Source organism: Trachurus trachurus (genome assembly GCF_905171665.1).
Source record: "Trachurus trachurus genome assembly, chromosome: 1".
NCBI lineage: Eukaryota > Metazoa > Chordata > Actinopteri > Carangiformes > Carangidae > Trachurus > Trachurus trachurus.
In genome coordinates, this window is record NC_139891.1 from 36,599,299 (window position 1) to 36,623,752 (window position 24,454).

Genomic DNA, 24,454 nt, shown 5'->3' on the forward strand with positions numbered 1-24,454 from the left:
TTATTGTCGGTTATGGTAACAGAGTTATAACGGGGGGAACAGTAACTTCAATGATTAAAACAGTACCACTGTTATCTATAACGCCGTTATTCCCATCACTAGATACGGGCCGGTGTTAGACTTCAACAGTGGACACAAAGTGTAAATCAGCCTTTTGACACATTCACAGACAGGTTCAGTCTTGTATAATAACACGATGATAAAGGGTTAGTTAGAAGTAATACGTTAAATCACATTGGAGATTGACTCATACAGTCCAGAAGTTCATATCCACCCAGTTGTTCGTGCAGCAGTTGTGATTCATCTGGACCATGTTAGTGTGTTCAACATTTACCCAAAGGGACTGAGGAAGTCTTGTTGTTTTGTTTGAGTCAGTCCTGGATATGTGAAATGTTTTTACAGAGGCTCCTGCCGTTAAACTGAATATCTGATAATGACCTGTTGGTGACATCATTATCTTTAAACAGTCCCTCTGTCAAGTATTTGTACTAAAGATAGAAATGGATGTCTGGAATGACATCATCTTCAATATTGTGAAGTCTGTGTTCTGTGTTATCATATTAAGCTATTAGAGAAATATGATTTAACAAATATTAAATGCAAACAACAACCTCAATGTTCTGCACAGATAAATCTGTCTGGATGAATATACAATACAAGGATAGGATAGGTTTTATTTGTCATTCTTATGCGTCACATAAAAACGAAATTATGTTTCACACATCCACCGTTCAATGTCAATGTCTTTGATAAAGATGTATTAATATTCACAAGGGCGGCACGGTGGTGCAGTGGTTAGCACTGTCGCCTCACAGCAAGAGGGTTCTGGGTTCGAACCCGTCGGCCGGCTGGGGCCCTTCTGTGTGGAGTTTGCATGTTCTCCCTGTGCATGCGTGGGTTCTCTCCGGGTACTCCGGCTTCCTCCCACAGTCCAAAGACATGCAGGTCAGGTTAATTGGCGACTCTATTGCCCATAGGTGTGGATGGGAGTGTGAATGGTTGTCTGTATATATGTTAGCCCTGCGATAGACTGGCGACCTGTCCAGGGTGTACCCCGCCTCTCGCCCAAAGTCAGCTGAGATAGGCTCCAGCTCACCTGTGACCCTAGTGCAGGATAAGCGGTATAGAAAAATGAATGAATAATATTCACAAAAGTCATAGTGATCAACAGTTACATTAAACACCTGCATCTGCTTCTAACTCCCCAAACCAGACTCAATTAATGTACAGATTCATTTCAGTGATGAAATATTTTACCAGTTTACACTGATCTAATCAAATCGACTACAGTAACAAGTGATTAAACAGCAGTTATCACACGGTTAACTTCCCTGTGTGATGATGATCTGATGAAGGTTAACTCAGTAGAAAACAAAAAGATTTACATTCATTAAACATTTACATGTGTTCCCTGAATTAAAAATTATCCAACCTCTGCAAAGAACCGGATGTTTTGATCTGTACAGTTTGATTGACAGGACAGATGATCAGAGGGGCAGAGTTTTTACCTCCATTATTAAGACTGGGACTGAAGTATGGGTGTAGTTTGTCAGTGAAGCAGCAGCCAGTGAAGGAGTAGATGAGAGCTGCAGCATCTACGTCATAAAAGGAGACCAGACCCTCCTCATAATCCACAAACACCCCCACCTTCTCAGGACCAGACCTCAGACTGAGACGGACTGAGGGGCTAGCACCAGCTTTGAACTCATTTCCATTTCTCAACCACATTATCCAGTAACCATCCTCAGGACTCAGTGTGATTTCTCCCTTCCTGTTGATTGACTCTCTGGCCACTCCCACATCCCACTTAGTTTTTCCTTTAACCTGAACCTCAAAGTAAAATCTGCCTGAAGAGAAACGCTGTTTTCCTAAGACACTGACACCAGGATTAAATCTCTCTGGGTTGTTTGGGAGTTTCTTCCACACATCACCATGATGAACTTGTTTTCCATCATCAGACAGGATGAGATGAGGATGTGCTGTATCAGGATCCAGAGTCACATCCACTGCAAACTGCTGGACCCTCTTCACCTCAGCCTTCATCTTCACCTCCTCCATCTGTCCATGGAGCGTCTCCTCCAGCTGAGACACAGCTCTCCCCACAGTCCCCTCATATGATGGTGGATGGACTCTGACCTGTGTCCAGTCCTTGGTGGGTGGAGCAGCTTTCAGGGATGGGAAGCTTTGGAGGAGGTGGAGGTGGTCTTCAGAGAGTGAGAGCTGCTCCACCTCAGTGCTTCTCTTCTTCAGCTCAGAGATTTCCTGTTCCAGCTCTGTGATGAAGTCTTCAGCCTGTTTCTCTGAGCTTTTCTGTTTCTCTTCGATCTCCTTGATGAGCTGCTTCAGGCCTCTGTCAACAGACTCCTTCAGAGCAGTGAAGACCTCAACACCTTCTGCTTTCTCTCTGTCTGCAGCAGCTTTACTGATCTTCACTGACTGTTTCATCTCCTCAATCTTCAGCCGTCTCTTCTGGATCATCTGCTGAGTTTCAGCCTCTGTCTTCTGCAGCTCTGCCTTCTTTCCTTCATATTCTTCTCTCAGAGGAACAAACTCATGAGTCTTGTGGTCTAAAACAGAGCAGAGTATGCAGATACATGTCTCGTCGGTCTGACAGAACAGCTCCAGAGGTTTATCGTGCTTCCTACACATCCTGTCCTCCAGGTTCTCCACAGGCTCCGTCAGCTGATGTCTCCTCAGACGTGACAGTGTCAGATGAGGCTCCAGGTGAGTCTCACAGTAGGAGGTCAGACACACCAGGCAGGACTTCAGGGCCTTCAGTTTGGTTCCAGTGCAGACGTCACAGGGAACTTCTCCTGGTTTGGAAACTTGTTGCTCTGAGCTGCTGCTGCTGGTTTTCTGTTGAGCTTCACGTCTGAACTGAGCAAACATCTCAGAGATGAATGTGTTGACATGCAGCTCAGGTCTCACATAGAAAACCTTGTTACACAATGGACACTGACACCTGTCACTAACGTCCCAGTGCTGAGTGATGCAGCTCTGACAGAAGTTGTGTCCACATGGTGTAGTGACTGGATCAGTGAAGACATCCAGACAGATGGAGCACAGGAACTGATCTTCAGACCTCAGGTTGCTGGCAGCAGACATGTCTACACACTGAGGGAGAGAAAACAAACATTCATTTAAAAAGTCTGTCACAGTCACAGGTCATCGTAATGATTAAGTGCTGAAGTTGAAGGTAACTTGATTGGTTTTGGTTCTTGAAGACGGTTTGCCTTCTCATTAACAATGGGAACTGGTGAAGAAGGATCCATGTTTAACTTTAGGGAAATAAACAGGTCAACAGGACGGCCCCGCCCCCCAGGTAGAGAACTGGACCTGTTTGCCGCGACTTCCCGACCCCTTCCCAGGTGTGAATCAAAACCCAAGAAATGGAGGCTTTCAATGAGCACATTACCTCAGTGGACAGCAACATCAAGTTCACAAGGGAGGATACGAAGGACAGCAGGTTGTTGACCAAACTTAAAGGCAAATACAAGTCCATCCCAAAGACAAAACACCCAAACACAAACTAAGCGGTGTTAGGTTGTCGTCAAGTGCAGTGAGGAATGTTCCGACCTCAATCAGCACAGAGTAAACCTCAAGCCCCGTCCAGGAGTTTTTCATGGCTGATCTAAGTACCAACCTCAAGGCAGGGACTCCTTTTGGCCTCGTAAAAGGTTCCTGCAGTAGAGACACACACCAACGGCACCGGCCCCATTAAATTACTCTGAAGTTCCTGCAGTGGACATGTGTCTAATTCTGTACTGGGAGCCCTCCCTAGACAGTCTGTCACCTCTCGTCGGACACAGTCGGGAGAGGGCAAGGCAAGACAATTTATTTGTATAGCCCGTTTTTACAAACAGTTTGTCTCAAAGGGCTTCACATGGCATCATAACAACATCCTCTGTCCTTAGACCCTCACATCGACTGAGGAAAAACTCCATGGAAAACCCTTTTAACAGGGAAAAATCGGAGAAACCTCAGGGTGAGCAACAGAGGAGGGATCCCTCACCCAGGACGGACAGACGTGCAATAGATGTTGTTACAGACAAGAAAACAGTTTACAGTTTATGTCATAGAATGTGCGAAATATGGAAATGTAGCAGAAAATGTAACAGAAAGGAAGCAGTGAAACACACCGCCTCAACTACTGCCGACTAGACAGCAGCCTGTACGTTCTGATGCAGTAAGTTTCCCTAACATCGGGTGGCGCTAGTCTCGTGCCAGTAATCCAAAACATGAAAACAGGAAATGCCGTAACGGAGAAACCACCGAAGAAACTGTGTGTGACAGTTGACAGGTCCTGTCACTATGCCTCCAATTGATTGTGCGCCCTGGCTACTTGGCCAAAGGGATGCCCGTTCACCTTGCCACATTCTGGCGTTGTTGGCAGGATCCATGTAGCAATAGGGGTGGGTCTATGGATTCCTAATGTGTGGCAGCCTGTGCGGAAGCACGAGGACGTGCTTGTGAAAAGAGGGGGAGAGATGTGACAGTTGAGGGTCCTATCACTATGCCTCCAATTGATTGTGCACCCTGGCTACTTGGCCAAAGGGATGTCCCTTTGGGTGACTGGTTAGTGCGCATGACTCTTACCCGGGAGGCGTGGATTCAATCCCTGCCCGGGCCCTCTTCACCTTGCCACACATGGAGATTAAAAACAAAGTACACACAGCATTAGCTTGTTATTACGTCTTGAGAAGACGTTTTGGAAAACAAAGCTTGGCAGCAAAATGATCGCTCTGGCTGAGCTGATGGTGGCGTTGTCTGCTCTCGGGCTCGTTCTTGCCCGAAGACATTGCAGGAGAAAAAATGTAAGGAGAGACCGCACCATTTGTTTACTATGGTCACTTCCGCCTCTTCCACACACAGCGCTGATTCGCTAGGGCACCGCCAATCAGAATCGCCATAGCTAGCACACAGCCAATCAGAGGACCCGATGAGTCTACTCTCCCGATGCCCCACGAGCCCCAACTAAGCATGTTGAAACGGGCCTGACGAGACCCGACAGCTTCTGCGCCTCCCCGACGCAGATGAACACACCAACGCCTACCCGACGCTGTCCAACTCTCCCCGACGCCCGACGGTCAGGCCGGTGTGTTCCTGGCTTTATTCTGTACTGAGAGCCCCTCCCAAGACAGTTTAACCCTCTTTCACACCTTGGCCCATGTGACCCTAACGACTCACATGATGGGTAGCCGATGACCCTCTGGACCCCCCCCAAGGTGTTGTCCCCACCTAGGATTGAATACCTGGGACTCTTACTGTGCGTTCACACCAAAAGCTTCCAAAGCGTCAAAAACGCCGGAAGTCAATTCATTTTCAATGAGAGCCCGGCGACACCGAGCGTCCAAAGCGTCAACAGGCGTCGCCGCGCTTCCAAAGCGTCCAAAGCTTCCAAAGCGTCACCAGATGAGAAGTTGAACCATCGTTAACTTTAGGGTAATGAGCTATGACGCGGTTAAGCGGCAACCGGCGGCAGCCTGTCAGAATAGAGATGTCCGTCGGCTGCCTTTTTTTTTCTTTTTTTGTATTTCGGCTCCCCAATGACCAGCGCTATCGAACTTTGACGTCAGTCACGTGACGAGCGGCCAAAGCGGCTGAAAATATTTGCCGTTTTGGGAGCTGTCTTGTCTGACGCCCACCCTCGAGCGTTTTTGACGCTTTGGAAGCTTTTGGTGTGAACGCACAGTTAAGCCCCTTTCCCACTATAGTCTACTTGCCAACAATGAGTACCCGGAAATGTTGAGTACCCCAAAGTTTTATGTTAGAAATAGATAGTATGGGTCCCCAGTATTCAGAAACTGCCTGATGCTAACTTATATATATTGGACAATTTGCATTATTTACATAATTAGCATAAATTAGCATAATTGCCTATATGGGCAATATTTCAACAAAATTGACTTGGCTGATCTGGGCAATATTGGAGTGGTTTTAGGGGTTATTGATGATGCTGAATCCATTTCTGACATTTTCAAAATTCAAAATGGCTGTCTAAACCTGCAAATTGTCCAATATATATAAGTTAGCATCCGGCAGTTTCTGAATACTGGGGACCCATACTATATATTTCTAACATAAAACTCAACATTTCCGGGTTCACAATGGGGCCCTATGCGCTGGCAAGTAGACTACTAGCAAAAAAACAATTTAAACCTGCTAACAATTGGCTTCGGACCACAGTGGGATCACTAACCTGCGTCGACCCGCGTCAAACAACTCTGCAATCAAAACAGGTTTTAATTGGCTCACCTCTGAGAGGGAATTTTCTGGATATTGGTCCTCGAGTGGGAAAGTCCGTTGTCCCACCGTTTTTGTGTAGACACCCACAACGGATCTTTTATGAAATGATGATGTCATACCTCCCACCACTCTAACCTGTAATCTGAACCACACCTCTAGACCTTACAGTCTATGGACGTAACAACAACAACAACAACGGACGGAGCTTTTCCACCTGTAGGGGCCGTGGTGGAGGAGGTTTGAGAAGCTCTGGTTTAAAGCTGTACAGAAAAGAAAAATGAATTTGATCCCACTATGGGTCTTAAAATTAGTGTGATAACTCATCTATCAGACGATGGAGGCCAAACCTTGTGCAAAATTCTATTTTCGAGTAAATCCAGGACGAAAGTGGGGTAGTTTTTTTTCACACTGGATAATGCAGGCACACGGATTATGCGTCACATTGCTCACGATTCATCAGCCAATGGTATTGGATCCGTCAATCAAACGTCTGAGACACACACACACACACACCGAGCTCGGTCTCGCCCCAAACATTGAATATCCCGCCCGTTCGATAACGACCAATCAAATTAGTTTTCCTTACTCGGGTAAACTCGTGCGGCAACTCGTGGAAACTCGTAGAATGAGGCGACAAACAGGACAAACACCTTTAAAGGTAATCTGTTTACCTTGGCATCAATGTGGAAGTGAAATTCAGCCTAATTTCCTGTCTGTGGTTATTGTGGTATGCAGCTATACTGTATGTCACAAGATGCTGAGTTTATTTATTAGATTTTTTAACATACACAAACTCAAAACATGTTTTCATGACGTCACTGGAAGAAAAAACATCTGACAGAGCTGAGCTGAGTGACAAGGACACTGTGTTTCCTCTGACTGCTTCACAATAAAAGTGTGAGGCTTTTATTGTGAAAGAGCTGCGGGAAGTAAAACAGCAGTAGGAAGTGATACCTTGACAGCATGAAAGCAGGAAATGAGGTGAAGTAGAGAGTGAAGCTCAGAGACTGAGTGAGGAGTTGTAAAGGTCCTGAGCAGAGACACAGAGACAGTTTAAAGTGGACTATAGTGTCTCTGTGGACAAACAGCCTCAGGTCTGTTGTGAGCCAGTTCACTAGAGTCAGTGTGACATGAAGAGAGTGAGTAGAGATGAAGCTCAGTGTTAAAGCTGCTGCTCACACAGTGAATATGATGAGCTGTACTCACCAGTGTTTGGTAGAGACTCTGCTGTGTTGCTGACAAACACCTGATGGACTCACTTTGACTTTCTGTCTCGTCTCTGCTGCAGCTCAGTCGTCCTCCTCTCACACTTTACTTTCACTTCTGGACGCTGACGCTCAACGTTCCTCTGGTTCCAGTGTTTCCAGTTTTCAACAGGTTTTATCTGGTGAACAGGGAGCAAAGGTAGAGGTTCGCCTGACAAGTCAAAGGTCAAAGGTTACTTTATTTGTACCCTCAGGTAAATTTTGTTTGCAGTGAATCACATGACATAGACAAACAAACAGCACAGTATATGCAACAGGACATACATATAAAGCAGTGCTCGGGGGTAAGAGATTAAAATGAATCAAATAAGACCAAATAAAACTCAATAAAACCAAATAAAAACCAACAGCTCTCTATTCTATTCTATTCTATATTCATCTAGTTACACTTTAAACAGTCACATTCAACCAATCAATCAATATCCTTTATTTAAAGCAATACTTACCGATCTGGCATTTCACTCAGCACAGCACAAACATTTGAAAATCAACAGCTCCACCTCCCTCACAAGTCCCACCCACCTCTCCCTCCTGCGCAGCTCCACGAGCCCCCTCCCTCCCTGCTGCATGCGTTGGCATGGCAACGGTAAACAGAACAGGAACGCGAGTGAAACGGGAACAACACAAACAAACACAACACCAGAGTTTTAAACCATATAAACGGACTCAGTGATGATGACTGATGAGTTTTATAATAAACTGTTGTTAGCCTACTGCTACTGGAGACGCAGGGGAAGTGATTGTTACAGATTACAGTTCTCAACGAGCCGGGCTGGCGGCCGGACCAGCGCCACCTGATGCGCTGGTTCAGGCCGAAAATAAATCCAGACCGAGCCGAGTCGAGCCGTGCCGGTCCGGAGTTCAACCGGGTCCGGACCGCTGAGAACTCCCAGAGCTAACAGTAAGTAAGTAAGTAAGTAAGTAAGTACTTTATTTGTATAGCACCCTTCTCAGTACGAATACACAGAGTGCTTCACATCATAGATAAAACCATCATACACTACATCACAATACGCAATAAAATAAAGAAAGTACTGTGCATATTACATAGTAATAGTACAGATAACAACATATGAGAACATCAAGTGGCACTTGATCGACCCGAGGGGGTCGAGGCAAAAACAGTGTTAAATGAGAGGAGAGTCACATCCCACTGTATCTAGCACCCAAAAGCCCTTTTAAACAGAAAAGTCTTCAGTTGACCTTTGAAACAGTCTGCCGACTGGGCAAATCTCATCTCCAGTGGGAGCAAGTTCCACATCTTCGGGGCCACTGCCCCAAAGGACCGGTCCCCCTTGGTTTTCAGACGGGTCCGAGGGACTGACAGGAGGCCCTGGTCTGCTGATCTGAGGGAACGACTGGGGGTGTGATGGTGAATGAGGTCACAGATGTAGCTGGGGGCATGGCCATGGAAAGCTTTGTAAGTGAGCAGTAAAACCTTAAATTGAATTCTGAAGGATATTGGCAACCAGTGCAGTGAGGCGAGTATGGGAGTGATGTGACAGGACTTTTTTGACCGGGTGAGAAGTCTGGCTGCTGCGTTTTGAATGAGTTGAAGGCGGTCGATGGATGACTGATTAAGGCAAGTGAATAATGAGTTACAGTAGTCCAGTCTAGATGAGATGAAGGCGTGAATTGCCATTTCTAATTCCGGGTGAGATACTATGGAGCGGAGTTTGGAGATGTTTCTCAGATGGAAAAAGCAGTTTCTGGATAGTGATTTTACATGTTTGTCTAGGTGCATGGATTGGTCGAATTGCACCCCGAGGTTCCTGATGTCGGTATGGATGTGGTTTTTGAGGGGACCCAGATGTTCTTGTACTTTGGCTGTAACACTGTCAGATGCGATGATTAGGACCTCTGTTTTTGTGGTGTTTAACTGCAGGAGGTTATTGGCCAACCAGCCCTCAATAGCTGCCAGGCAATCACTGAGGATGCTGAGGCTCTGTAGGTTTTCAGGTTTGAATGAGAAATGGAGCTGGATGTCATCAGCATAGCAGTGATGGGAGATGCCTGGAAACTTTCTGATGATATGACTGAGGGGGAGCAGGTAGAGGGCGAATAGGAGAGGGGCCAGAACGGAGCCTTGGGGTACACCACAGTGAAGGGGGGTGGGGTCTGACCTGTGAGGGCCTACAGCCACTGAAAACCACCTGTCGCTGAGGTAAGAGGTGAACCAGGCTAGGGCGGTGCCTGTTACACCCACCCAGTCCCTAAGCCTGTCAATGAGAATGTGGTGATCCACAGTGTCAAATGCGGCGCAACAGTAGCCTAGCCGTTAGCACTGGATGCTTTATAGACACATGTGACTTCCTGTGTTTACGTATCACTCGGGGCTGCTCACTATCAACGTTACAATATCAGACATGAAACTCCACGACCAGCTGCGGCTGCAGTTATTGGTCTTTTAAAAAACTATTTATTTCCAAAAACCTTCTTTCTTGTGTGTTGTGACTCTAGTCTCCTCTGCTCTCTGTGTCCTGCTACTGCTCTGTCAATAAGCGTTCTTCCTGGTCGGGAGGGGGGAGAGGAGGAGAGGGGTGCACAAAGTGATTACATATTAAGTAGGTTCGGTCGCTCGTCAAATCTTATTAATCGGACCGAATAATATTATTGGTCAGACTTTTCTCAGAATTATATGAGAATGAAAAAATTATGAGTTTTTAACCCTGTTGGGTTTCTCTTACATTTTAATGTATCATCAGATTATTAATAGCATTTTAACTTAGACAAAGAAATGTGCAAAAGTTCCAGAAAGGTAAGTATTGCTTTAACCAGGTAAAAAAACTCATTGAGGTTTAAAACCTCTTTTCCAAGAGTGACCTGGCCAAGACGGCAGCACACAACAGCTCAGTTGCACATCACACAAGACTCAAATAAAATACAATCACACATTTCTGGAAAACATGATTAAACAATGCAATCACACGATCCGATTGAGCTCAATTCTCTGTCTATTAACATTAAAAATATTGGTAACGCTTTATATTAAGGTCCTTGTAATAAGCATTAGTTAATAGGTAATAAGGCTCTTATAAGTGATTACAAGATGCTTATTAACATTATTATGCATTTATAAGACTATATATGTATTAATAGACTCATTATAATATAGTTAATAGCAGACTATAATTGATTTATAATAACTTATAATAAACTTAGTTAACTGTTTGTTGATGCTTATGAACATTAATAAGATCCTTATGAGTATCTTATAATTGTTCATAATAACATTACAAACACATATATTGACTCAACTAGCCCAATCATTATGTCTTTGTTATGCCTTTATTAATCTTAAGGTCTGTGTAATAAGCGTTAGTTAATAGGTAATAAGGCTCTTATAAGTGCTAACAAGTATTAATAGTCTCATTATAATATAGTTAAAGCAGAAGTGAGTGATCCGGTCGTTTTCGCTAATGCTGCGTTCCAGGCAGGCTTTTGAAATCGTAAATTACAGCTTCAAGTCACAACTTACGACTTTGTAGCGTTCCAGGCAACCCACTCGTGTTTTTCCGACCTGTTTTACCGGTGAAAGTCACTATAACGGCCACTCGTAACTTCTGACCGGTGAACTCGTACCAGATCGAACTGGTACGACTTCACGGTCGGAAAAATACGAGTTTCCTTGAACGCACCATAACAGTCCTCGTCGCTACGTCACCACATTCACGGCGTTCCTTGGCTGCACACACAGCCCTGCATGCCGTTCTCTCTCCTCATTGGATAAAAACTGTAGGATACGATAAATGTTTTCTCTTCGGCTCAGAGCAGAGCAGAGTGACTGACAGACCCGTGTTTCAGTCCAAACACTCTATGTAAGTGATTGCTGTCGGAAGATATAACTATTTAAGACTTATATTAACACAAATATATCACTCACTTCTGCTTTAATAGCAGACCATAAGAGATTTATAATAACTTATAAGAAACTTGTTAACTGTTTGTTGATGCTTAAGAACATTAATACAATCTTCATGAGTATCAATCTAACCCAACCATGATGTCTTTGTCATGCCTTTATTAATCTTTTTTTTGTTTGATTTATTAACATTATACTTTATTGCTCATCTATTATAAGTTTACTTGTTTACAGTAAACTGTGCTTTTTGCAGGTACTGGATCTAAAGCGAGAACAATGTCTTATTAAGGCTGATAAATCTTTTATTATGCATTTGATTTTGGTTTTCAGAAAGGTGCGTCGGAGGAGAAGAGCAGACTTGTAGAGTTTCTTCTCACTTGAAACATTTTACCCTTTCGCTTTTATTTTGAAGGCAAACAGCAAAACCGGAAGTTCCGGTTTAAGCTAGCCGCTGATAGCTTAACACATGCCCATGTGTAAAATGGAGGTAGTTGCCCAACATTTCTGCCCCCGAGTAGAATTCAAACCCATTCTGGGCCTCGAAAAGAAGCAGCTGACAAGAGGAAGCGTTGTGAGACGGAGGATGACTCTTCTGGTAAGTTTAACTGCTGCTAACTAGTTAGTACAAACTCAAACATGCATAGCTAACGTTAGCCGAAGCTAGTGTAGACCTAGCCGCCTCATGACTGTTGCTGCCCTACGGAAGCGCTCCTCTGTGTATCAGTGAGAACGTTTTTATATTAAAATGTAGTTTATTTTGTCTCCAGCTAGGCTTATATACATACAGTGTACATTGTCGAAATATATAACTTCTCTCTTTCGTTGTGCACCGTCTGATATGTTCTTGACACTTTTCTGTGCATGATAGCCTACTTACTGCTGTGAACATTCAGCACAGTCATTTGAGTTTGAGTTTAATGAAATGTGCTACATTTAAAATGCTTGAAAATTCAACTGTAAAGTGTTATTGCAGGATATATCGAGACTTTTATTTTTATGTTTTTACATTTAAAAAAATGTCATTATGAAAACTCAGATGTAAATTTCCTCTATCCTCATTCTCTACCGACCCCTCCTCAGACTCCTCAAGCTCCTCAACCTCAGATGATGGCAAGAAGAAGAGGAAATTGCTTTTGATGCAAACAAGAGTGCAAAAGAGCAGCTGCGTTAAATGTTAAATGGAATTAAAAATTACAAAAAATAAAAGTGTAGCCTACTTTTTTTTCAAAGACTTGTTTTAGGTTATTTTTATACATTGTAAGTATAAAAATCATGTTGCACTTTGCAAAATTGCACTTTTTTGAGTTAAATTATGTTTTGTATAATATGCCTAAATGTTTTAAAGGTGCTTTCTACCTGTTTTAGGTGATTTAGATTTTTATACATTTTCAGTAAAATGTCTCTTTACTTGACAGCAATGAATAAAACAATGTTGGGCTTCACTGTTGAAACATTTGTATTACTATGCAATTTTTTCTTTACATTTCATCAACCTTGACCACATGTATTGTTCATTACAGATGTGGAAGTTGTGAAAATCATTGTTAACCATTAATGAATGCATTACAAAAGATTTATTAGACTTAATAAGGCATTGTTCTCGCTTTAGATCCAGTACCTGCAAAAAGCATAGTTAACTGTTAACAAGTGCATAGTTAACTGATAATAAGGGCATAATAATGCACAATAAAAATATTTATCAGCCTTAATAAGACATTGTTCTCGCTTTAGATCCAGTACCTGCAAAAAGCATAGTTAACTGTTAACAAGTGCATTGTTAATTTATAATAGATGAGCAATAAAGTATATATTAATGTTAATAAATCAAACAAAAAAGATTAATAAAGGCATGACAAAGACATCATGGTTGGGCTACACTCAATGTGTTTGTTGTTATTATGAACAATTATAAGATACTCATGAAGATTTTATTAATGTTCTTAAGCATCAACAAACAGTTAACAAGTTTCTTATAAGTTATTATAAATCTCTTATGGTCTGCTATTAACTATATTATAATGAGACTATTAATACTTGTTAGCACTTATAAGAGCCTTATTACCTATTAACTAACGCTTATTACACAGACCTTAAGATTAATAAAGGCATAACAAAGACAAAATGATTGGGCTAGTTGAGTCAATATATGTGTTTGTAATGTTATTATGAACAATTATAAGATACTCATAAGGATCTTATTAATGTTCATAAGCATCAACAAGCAGTTAACTAAGTTTATTATAAGTTATTATAAATCAATTATAGTCTGCTATTAACTATATTATAATTAGTCTATTAATATAGTCTTATAAATGCATAATAATGTTAATAAGCATCTTGTAATCACTTATAAGAGCCTTATTACCTATTAACTAATGCTTATTACAAGGACCTTAATATAAAGCGTTACCAAAATATTTATGTAGCCTACATTATATACTGTAGATGGCAGTAGATTAAAGTGTCAAATATATGTGCTCAGTACAGTTAATAGAGACTACAGTGTTCACACCAGAGAAATTACACAACACTGTGTAATTTCAGTAACAAAACCTGCACTGACACCTGGAAGTCCACACACACACACACACACACACACACACACACACACACACACACACACACACACACACACACACACACACACACACACACACACACACACACACACACACACTCGTGGGAGAGGCCAGATTGGTGACCATGCCTGGTACATAGACAGTATATAATCTTGGCAATAAAAAAAATTCTGATTCTGAATCAGAATCATAAAAGTTTTTTTATTGCCAAGAGCAGAAAAGGTCAGTTTACAGCACGAGGAACCTGACGTGGTGTCAGGTGCAGACACAGAAGGTACAAAAAACAATAAAAAGTAGCGATAAAATAATAATTTTATTAAATAGAATTAATCTGAAATATTATATTGCAGACATATTTTCTAAGTTTTATGTACCGGTATGTATTTATCTTTTCTGATCTTTGACCTGACGAACAGCCGTGTCTGAAATCACTCACTACTCTCTATATAGTGACTACATCAGTGGTTCCCAACCTTTTTTGACTCGTGACCCCATTTTGACATCACACATTTCTGGCGACCCCGTGATCATGTGCAGTCACGTGATTGCGGCCGTCAATCAAGATGCTCAGATGTTTTTATATGCTGCTGCATTTTATTTGAGCAAGTGAAAGTATAGAGAACAGCTGATTAAGATTGTGTGTGGTGTTTTTAATCATAATTTGAAAGAGAATAATAATTAAAATATATTTTTATCAGTAATTTTCTTTTTCAATTAGACATTTCAGGCAACCCCAAGGTTGAAAAACACTGGACTTAGACCATTTTGTAGTGGTGTCTGAATGTTTAGGGAGTAGGCCTATTAATTTTCCCATAGTAGGCTATCCCACAATGCAGTAGTGAAAAGTAGTGTACAAACGATGGTCACTAAGCGAGTTATGTGGTGAATATACACCATAATGCATTGCGGTTACAGATCACGGTTATGAGCGCGGCCAGCATCGATCTGCAACGTTTTAATGAAGCAACATAAAAACGTAATTAACTGTGTGGCGGGGTAGTATCTGAAAGGTTTTTTTCATTTTACCAGTGAGCTACTATAAAGTCCTCTATACAGAATGCACTAGTGAAGGAGGGAGGGAGTTCAGACACAGCCAATGGTTTCCTGCTGTAAACTGTAACGTAGACCGCTGTCATGGCAACAGTGACTAAGCAACTTGTTTATCACCGAGTTCACTGTCCTGGGCAGCCATCACATGAACAAGTTAACAGCAGGTAGGAGCTTTTAAACATTTATCTAATTGTCACTCTTTGCTTTTACAGGAGAGAACAGTTGAATTCACATTTTCCTTACACATTTTCCATGTCACAGTTGGTCGCTGCCTCTTCTTTGGCGGCTGACATCATCATCATCATCATCATCATCATCATCATCATCATCATCATCATCATCATCATCAGTTGTCGTGGCGACAGGAAAAAAAAAGGCACTGATAAAAGAACAACACAAAATTTTCAGCACAGCGGCGAAGTTTTAGTCTCAGGTGTTTGTTTGTCCTGAAATAATGTTTACATCAGTTTTTGTTGTTGCTCCTTTTATTTTTTGTCATGTTGTTGGGCAGTGTGTGTCTGTCTGTGTGTGTGTGTGTGCGTGTGTATGGGCACAGAGCTGGACTATGAAAGCTGTGGTCACATGACGCCAGCGGCTGGTCAGTGGCCACACGCCGGAGAACCTGCAGCCTCTGTGTCCGGGTGCAGCGAGTGAGAGAGCGACAGTGGCGATGGAGGTGCGACCTCACCGGACCAGCAGCTCAACAACAACACGCCTCCTCCGTCTGTTCCTGAGCTCTCCATCACATCCCCATGAGCTTCATCTGCAGCTGGTCTGGTCCAACACGTCCGGTCCTGACCGGTTGAAGCCTCCGGCATCAGGGCCCAGTTGTTCAAAAGGTTTAATCCGATCGGATTTTGGATAACGGATCGGATCAAATCTTGGAAATGGGTTGTTTCAAAACCAAAAACGGATTCTGAGATCGGATTAGATCACGTAATCCAGTCTCGGTTTTCATCTGGATCGAACCCTCAGTTTGTGTCGTTCAAAACCTTTTAGTACGTAGGATCGGGATAACTTTGATCTAAAAAAACGCGATTATTCTGATCCCAGTAGTTGGGTGGATTCAGGAACAAAATGTCATTTAAAGGCTCCATGGCATGAAAAATGTGATTTTGGTTATTTTTTCGTGCTTGGGGAGGTCTCTGGGCCACGTATATACTGCCTCATGCATCAAACTGGTCATAAACGGAGAAACACACACCGCCCATTTGTAGGAACATTCTCTTTAAGACGAGCAGATAGCACTTCCTCCTTTCTGTGATGTCACACACAAGGTAACTCCGCCCACCGTGACCAGTTGTTTTTTTTTTCAATTTTTATGAATGCAGCTTAGGTTTCAGTTACTTGCAAGGCAAGGCAAGGCAAGGCAATTTTATTTGTATAGCCCGTTTTTACAAACAGTTTGTCTCAAAGGGCTTTACATGGCATCGTAACAACATCCTCTGTCCTTAGACCCTCACATCCACTGAGGAAAAACTCCATAGAAACCCTTTTAACAGGGAAAAATCGGAGAAACCTCAGGGTGAGCAACAGAGGAGGGATCCCTCACCCAGGACGGACAGACGGGACAGAGATGTTGTTACAGACAAGAAACAGTTTACAGTTTGTCACAGAATGTGCGAAATATGGAAATGTTAGCAGGAGTTGATGAAGGCAGTCTCTGCTGGGGGGAGGGGGGGGGGGGGGGGCAGGGAGAGCTGGCCAGCTCGATGGGAGGACTGGGTGGCAGACTGGTCCATGGGAAGGAAGGGGAGGCCGGTCTAACAGCAGGGGAAAGGGTGGGAGGGGGGGGCGATGCAGGCGGCGGCTGGTGCAGAGAGATGGAGCTCCGGTGGATCTGCGGAAACACAGAGAGAGTGCGAGACACCAAGGCCAAACTACAGAGTACAACAGAAAATGACAGTTCAAAAATATACTGAGGAGAGGAGAGGAGAGGAGAGGAGAGGAGAGGAGAGGAGAGGAGAGGAGAGGAGGGGAAAGGAGGGGAGAGGAGAGGAGAGGAGAGGAGAGGAGATAGGAGGAGAGGAGAGGAGAGGAGAGGAGAGGAGAGGAGAGGAGAGGAGAGGAGAGGAGAGGAGAGGAGAGGAGAGAGGAGGAGAGGAGAGGGCTCTGTGTAACCAGATGTGTCCCCAGCAGTCTAAGCCTATAGCAGCGTAGCTATAAAATGGTTCAGAGCTACCTGAACCAGCCCTAACTAAAAGCCCTGTCATAGAGGAAGGTCTTAAGCCTAGACTTAAATGTAGTTAGAGTGTCTGCCTCTTTGACCCATGGAGAGAGCTGGTTCCACAGTAAAGGAGCCCGGTAACTGAAGGCTCTACCTCCCAGTCTGTTTTTAGAGATACTGGGAGTCACTAACAGACCTGCGTTCTGGGAGCGGAGTGCTCTGGTAGGACAGTAAGGAATGATTAGTTCTTTCAGATAGGTTGGAGCTTTATCATTAAGAGCCTTATAAGTCAGCAGAAGGATTTTGAAGTCTATTCTAAATCCTACAGGAAGCCAGTGGAGAGAAGCTAAGGTGGGAGAGATGTGCTCTCTCTTGCCTGTGATTGGCCCGACCACATGCCACTCAAAAACAGTCAGCCAATCAGAGGAGAGGTTCTCATTCTCTCTTCTGATTGGCTAAATGACCTGTGCCTGCTAGAGCTCCAGAAAGAGGCAACAGAAAGGGGCAGTAGAAACCATATTAAGCAGATCACAGGTATTCAAAACCAATGATACATCTTGTTAGGGATATCAGCAGGTAAATAAACCCAGAGAAAAGTGCACAGCATGGGGCCTTTAAATTAAATTCAAACTGGTCAAATAAACAATATTTATAATGTAGTATATACATTTATTGATTTATATTGTGCACCAAATGTTTAAACCATAACAGTGAATAGTAAATAAAGTTAACTTTTGAATATTCTACAACTGAAAAACGTTTCCCCAAACTGAATTTAATGAAATTTGAAGTCTGAATTTGAAACCCATTGGGAAAGATTCACAATTTCACTAATGTACTGTATATTTGCTTTTTTAAATGTATTTAAACAGCCCAACCAGATGGGGTCTGGCTGTTTAAATACATTGAAGAAACAACAAAGAGCACAGAAAACAACACATACACTCAACGTTTTCAAATAAACACACTTTGAGTGACCCCGTGTTGTGATGGACAGTCCCATCTAGAGCACTCAATATCCGGATTTGGTCATCTTGAAGAGTTTGGATCAGACTGATCAAATCCTACTTTGATTTGAACAACTGAGATATAATTAAGACGGATTACGTGATCCTGGATAGCAAAAAAAAAAGGGATTTCAAAATCCAAATAATTTTTATCCAGATTACACCTTTTGAACAACTGGGCCCAGATGTTAGGCTATTTCCCGTCTGATTGAGACAGACTCATCATGGCGTCTTGACGTGGACGTTTTGGACCGGACGACGTAGATGAAGCTCCTGAGAAGAGACACAGCTCTGGTTCTCAGAGAGGTGAAGGTGCTGCGTTCAATGTCCCAGAAGTTCAGATGGGACGGTTTGTGAAGACGCTCGTCAGTCTCTCCCCGCGGGGCTCCAGGTGAGAGCTGCTGCGTTCACTGACCTGTGGAGGCTGTGGGAGCTGAGGGCGCTGGTGGAGAGAGAAGAGTGTGTGATATTTTTGTATCCTGCTGACTGAAGTATTTGATACTGAACACGTATTAAAGAAACGTTGATAGCTGTGACGACGACGCTGTTGTAATATGTAACTAAAGGTTTTTAATAATCAGCCGCTGCTTTTTGCTTTTCGTAGTTTTTTAAATTGTTGCTGAAGTTATCGTGAAAAGAAGAATGTGAACTGAAGAGTGTGAAACGACTCAAACTGAAGAAAAAAAAAAAACGTGTATAAAGTAAAATGTGTGTAAATAGCCCATGAACTGCACTGTCGTCCCCGGAGACGAAGGTGACCCAGCATCTCATTGGCTCCCAGCTAACATCACCTGGTCCATTCAGGCTCTTAATTTATTGCTGTGACACTATTTATTTTTACTTTGCTTTCCAGGTTGTATGTACAGTGAAACATTTGTCCTATTTATGTTACTTGATCAATAAAATTGGCTTCATCCGTCCAGTCTCTCCTTCTGTCTCTGGACCAACTCACCCAACATGGAACTCCGGCCTGAGTCCGGCCCGAATACGGCCACATCTGGGCTGAGGCCGCCTCCTGCATCGACTGACAGCTGGGGCACGTTACTTTTAAAGAGTAATTAGTTATAGTTAGTTAGTTACTTTCCCAAAGAAGTAACTGAGTAACTGTATAACTACGTTATAAAAGTAACTAATTACTAGAAAAAGTGACTATTGCGTTACTTTTTAAAAATTAAAATGCTCAAATATGTCAAATTACTTGGACTTCCCTAGCCTCGTAAACCAGCCTCTCCCGGAAATGCATTTCATTTCATTTCACAGGGAGAGTCTGGCCTCATTCCCCCTGTAAGCTTATGGGGTGGGCAGGAGTAGTAGCATTGACCGACAACCCCATTCAGCCAATCAGCAAGTTGGTATATCAAACTTTTGCCGAATCCAGTTGGAAGAACAGCGAAAACGTCTTTTCCTTCAAGAAACTCAACAAGTGCAGACTCTTGCTCTTGTTTAATTGCTGTAATGGATGGTATTTCATTAAGAACTTCCCTTGTTGCTGTTTTTAGGCTGCTACTGCTAGATAGCTCCGCCATATTTGTTGTGGTAAGAGTCGCGCAGTGTAGTGACGGCGCTTTGCACCAGTCGGTCCCTGATTGGCCAACGTGCTGTGTCAATCACAGAAATCTGAGCAGAAATGAAATGAAATGCATTTCCGGAAGAGGCTGGTTTACGAGGCTAGGACCCCCCCCCCAAACCTCCTGTTTATCTGGAAATAACCAACTCACTCAGTATCCCTCCGCCTGTGTGGAGGGATACTGAGTGAGTTGGTTAGTTCCAGATAAACAACTTGTTTTCCGACCAGTCGATGGACTGAAACTAATGTGTATATAACGTCCTACACGGTGTGTTATTATTTAGTGAAAGGACTTCTTGAGTCAAGTAATGGAGCATTTTATTGTCAGTTATGGTAACAGAGTTATAACGGGGGGAACAGTAACTTCAATGATTAAAACAGTACCACTGTTATCTATAATGCCTTTATTCCCATCCCTAGATACGGGCCGGTGTTAGACTTCAACAGTGGACACAAAGTGTAAATCAGCTGTTTGACACATTCACAGACAGGTTCAGTCTTGTATAATAACATGATAATAAAGGGTTAGTTAGAAGTAATACGTTAAATCACATTGGAGATTGACTAATACAGTCCAGAAGTTCATATCCACCCAGTTGTTCGTGCAGCAGTTGTGATTCATCTGGACCATGTTAGTGTGTTCAACATTTACCCAGAGGGACTGAGGAAGTCTTGTTGTTTTGTTTCAGTCAGTCCTGGATATGTGAGATGTTTTTACAGAGGCTCCTGCCGTTAAACTGAATATCTGATAATGACCTGTTGTTGACATCATTATCTTTAAACAGTTCCTCTGTCAAGTATTTGTACTAAAGATAAAAATGGATGTCTGGAACGATATCATGTTCAATATTGTGAAGTCTGTGTTCTGTGTTATCATCATATTAAGCTATTAGAGAAATATGATTTAACAAATACTAAATCCAAACAACCTCAGTGTGTTCAGCACAGATAAATCTGTCTGGATGAATATACAATACATTGTCTTTGATAAAGATGTGTTAATATTCAAAAGAGTCATAGTGATCAACAGTTACATTAATAAACACCTGCATCTGCTTCTAACTCCCCAAACCAGACTCAGTTAATTTACAGATTCATTTTAGTGATGAACTATTTTACCTGTTTCCACTGATCTAATCTAATCCACTAAAGTAACAAGTGATTAAACAGCAGTTATCACACAGTTAACTTTCCTGTGTGATGATGATCTGATGAAGGTTAACTCAATAGAAAACAAAAAGATTTACATTGTTCAGTATTGACACTAAATATTTACATGTGTTCCCTGAATTAAAAATTAACCAACTCCTGTAAAGAACTAGATTTTTTTATCTGAACAGGACAGATGATCAGAGGGACAGAGTTTTTTCCTCCATGATTAAGATCAGGACTGAAGAATGGGTGTAGTTTGTCAGTGAAGCAGCAGCCAGTGAAGGAGTAGATGAGAGCTGCAGCATCTACGTCATAAAAGGAGACCAGACCCTCCTCATAATCCACAAACACCCCCACCATCTCAAGACCAGACCTCAGAGTGAGAGGGACTAGGGGGGCAACACCAGCTGTGTACTCATTTCCATTTCTCAACAATATCGTCCAGTAACCATTCTGAGGACTCTCTGTGATTTTTCCCTTCCTGTCAGTCGACTCTCTGGTCACTCCCACATCCCACCCAGTTTTCCCTTTAACCTGAACCTCAAAGTAAAATCTGCCTGAAGAGAAACTCTGTTTTCCTAAGACACAGGCACATTTAGAAAATCTGTCTGGGTTGTCTGGGAGTTTCTTCCACACATCACCACAGTGAACTTGTTTACCATCACCAGACAGGATGAGTACAGGATGTGCTGTATCAGGATCCAGAGTCACATCCACTGCAAACTGCTGGACCCTCTTCATCTCAGCCTCCATCATCTTCTTCATCTGTCCACAGAGCGTCTCCTGCAGCTGAGACACAGCTCTCACCACAGTCCCCTCATATGTTGGTGGACGGACTCTGACCTCTGTCCAGTCCTTGGTGGGTGGAGCAGCTTTCAGGGATGGGAAGCTTTGGAGGAGGTGGAGGTGGTCTTCAGAGAGTGAGAGCTGCTCCACCTCAATGCTTCTCTTCTCCAGCTCAGAGATTTCCTGTTCCAGCTCTGTGATGAAGTCTTCAGCCTGTTTCTCTAAGCTTTTCTGTTTCTCTTCGATCTCCTTGATGAGCTGCTTCAGGCCTCTGTCAACAGACTCCTTCAGAGCAGTGAAGACCTCAACACCTTCTGCTTTCTCTCTGTCTACAACAGCTTTACTGATCTTCACTGACTGTTTCATCTCCTCAATCTTCAGTCGTCTCTTCTGGATCATCTGCTGAGTTTCAGCCTCTGTCTTCCGCAGCTCTGCCTTCTTTCCTTCATATTCTTCTCTCAGAGGAACAAACTCATGAGTCTTGTGGTGTAAAACAGAACAGAGCATGCAGATACATGTCTGGTCGGTCTGACAGAACAGCTCCAGAGGTTTATCGTGCTTCCTACACATCCTGTCCTCCAGGTTCTCCACAGGCTCCATCAGCTGATGTCTCCTCAGACCTGACAGTGTCAGATGAGGCTCCAGGTGAGTCTCACAGTAGGAGGTCAGACACACCAGGCAGGACTTCAGGGCCTTCAGTTTGGTTCCAGTGCAGACGTCACAGGGAACTTCTCCTGGTTTGGAAACTTGTTGCTCTGAGCTGCTGCTGCTGGTTTTCTGTTGAGCTTCACATCTGAACTGAGCAACAACCTCAGAGAACAGAGTGTTGACATGCAGCTCAGGTCTTATTTTGAAAACCTTGTTACACATTGGACACTGACATGGTACATTAACGTCCCAGTGCTGAGTGATGCAGCTCTGACAGTAGTTGTGTCCACATGGTGTAGTGACTGGATCAGTGAAGACATCCAGACAGATGGAGCACAGGAACTGATCTTCAGACCTCAGGTAGCTGGCAGCAGACATGTCTACACACTGAGAGAGAGAAAACAAACATTCATTTAAAAAGTCTGTCACAGTCACAGGTCATTGTAATGATTAAGTACGGAAGTTAAAGGTAACTTGATTGGTTTTGGTCCTTGAAGACGGTTCGCCTTCTCATTAACATTACCTCTAGGCTGGATTATTGCAACTCACTTTATTTAGGTATTAGCCAGTCATCTCTATCCCGCTTACAGTTGGTTCAGCCGTTGCAGCCCCAAGGCTATGGAACAGCCTACCTTTTTCAATCAGATGTTCCTCCACTGCAGCTGCCTTGTGCCAGTAATTGTAAGTGTAAATCCGGATTCTAATGCTGGTGTGAGTGGCCAGGAATGCGCACACGTAATGCGCTGCTGGCTTGTTCCACACAACGTGTCTACAACCGCGTGTAAACAACAGTCAATTAACGATTACGTAGCGCTGTAAACATGGCTAGTTAACGTCGCTTTGATTAAACTTCAAGATAACCATGACAACCGATCAAAGTGCCGTTCTTTCTGCAGTCAGAGCGAATCCGCCGTGTTGGTATATCAACGTGATGACGGAGGCAACCGTGCTTGAGCATGCTTGGGTTCGAGGTAGTGTGAGTGCGGGCCAGCGGGGGACAGAGGAGGGGGGGCATTCGGGCTTCAGCACGGTACGGATCAACTGGCCCTAGTGTGAGTGTGCCCTAACTCATCTATCAGACGATGGAGGCCAAACCGTGTGCAAAATTCTATTTTCGAGTAAATCCGGGATGAAAGTGGGGTAGTTTTTTTTCACATTGGATAATGCAGGCACATGGATTATGCGTCACATTGCTCACGATTCATCAGCCACTGGTATTGGATCCGTCATCCGTCAATCAAACGTCTGAGACACACACACACACACCAAGCTCGGTCTCGCCCCAAACACCTATCCCGCCCGTTCGATAACGACCAATAAAATTAGTTTTCCTTACTCGGGTAAACTCGTGCGGCAACTCGTGGAAACTCGTAGAAGGAGGCGACAAACAGGACTAACAGGCCAGAACACCTTTAAAGTTAATCTGTTTACCTTGGCATCAATGTGGAAGTGAAATTCAGCCTAATTTCCTGTCTGTGGTTATTGTGGTATGCAGCTATACTGTAGGCCTATGTCACAAGATGCTGAGTTTATTGACTTATTAGATTTTTTAACATACACAAACTCAAAACATGTTTTCATGACGTCACTGGAAGAGAAAACCTCTGACAGCTGAGCTGAGTGACAAGGACACTGTGTTTCCTCTGGCTGCTTCACAATAAAAGTGTGAGGCTTTTATTGTGAAACAGCTGCAGGAAGTGTGAAGTAAGGCAGCAGTAGGATGTGATAACTTGACAGCATGAAAGCAGGAAATGAGGTGAAGTAGAGAGTGAAGCTCAGAGACTGAGTGAGGAGTTGTAAAAGTCCTGAGCAGAGACACAGAGGCAGTTTAAAGTGGACTATAGTGTCTCTGTGGACAAACAGCCTCAGGTCTGTTGTGAGCCAGTTCACTAGAGTCAGTGTGACATGAAGAGAGTGAGTAGAGATGAAGCTCAGTGTTAAAGCTGCTGCTCACACAGTGAATATGATGAGCTGTACTCACCAGTGTTTGGTAGAGACTCTGCTGTGTTGCTGACAAACACCTGATGGACTCACTTTGACTTTCTGTCTCGTCTCTGCTGCAGCTCAGTCGTCCTCCTCTCACTCTTTACTTTCTCCTCTGGACGCTGACGCTCAACGTTCCTCT

The 24,454-nt window shown here is 43.3% G+C and overlaps 2 protein-coding genes across 2 annotated transcripts; both read right to left on the reverse strand.

Annotated features, from left to right (window-relative positions):
- Positions 1-1,311: 1,311 nt before the first annotated feature.
- Positions 1,312-3,105, reverse strand: LOC310985063 (E3 ubiquitin-protein ligase TRIM21-like; the record flags this gene model as incomplete). The annotated part of the gene is made up of 1 exon (XM_083970508.1): positions 1,312-3,105. One exon carries the CDS (start codon positions 3,103-3,105, stop codon positions 1,417-1,419), a length of 1,689 nt encoding a protein of 562 aa, XP_083826634.1. The 3' UTR covers positions 1,312-1,416.
- Positions 3,106-21,033: 17,928 nt separating this feature from the next.
- LOC310991990 (E3 ubiquitin-protein ligase TRIM39-like) lies at positions 21,034-22,707 on the reverse strand (the record flags this gene model as incomplete). Its single annotated transcript, XM_083979939.1, has 1 exon — positions 21,034-22,707. One exon carries the CDS (start codon positions 22,705-22,707, stop codon positions 21,034-21,036), a length of 1,674 nt encoding a protein of 557 aa, XP_083836065.1.
- Positions 22,708-24,454: the final 1,747 nt, after the last annotated feature.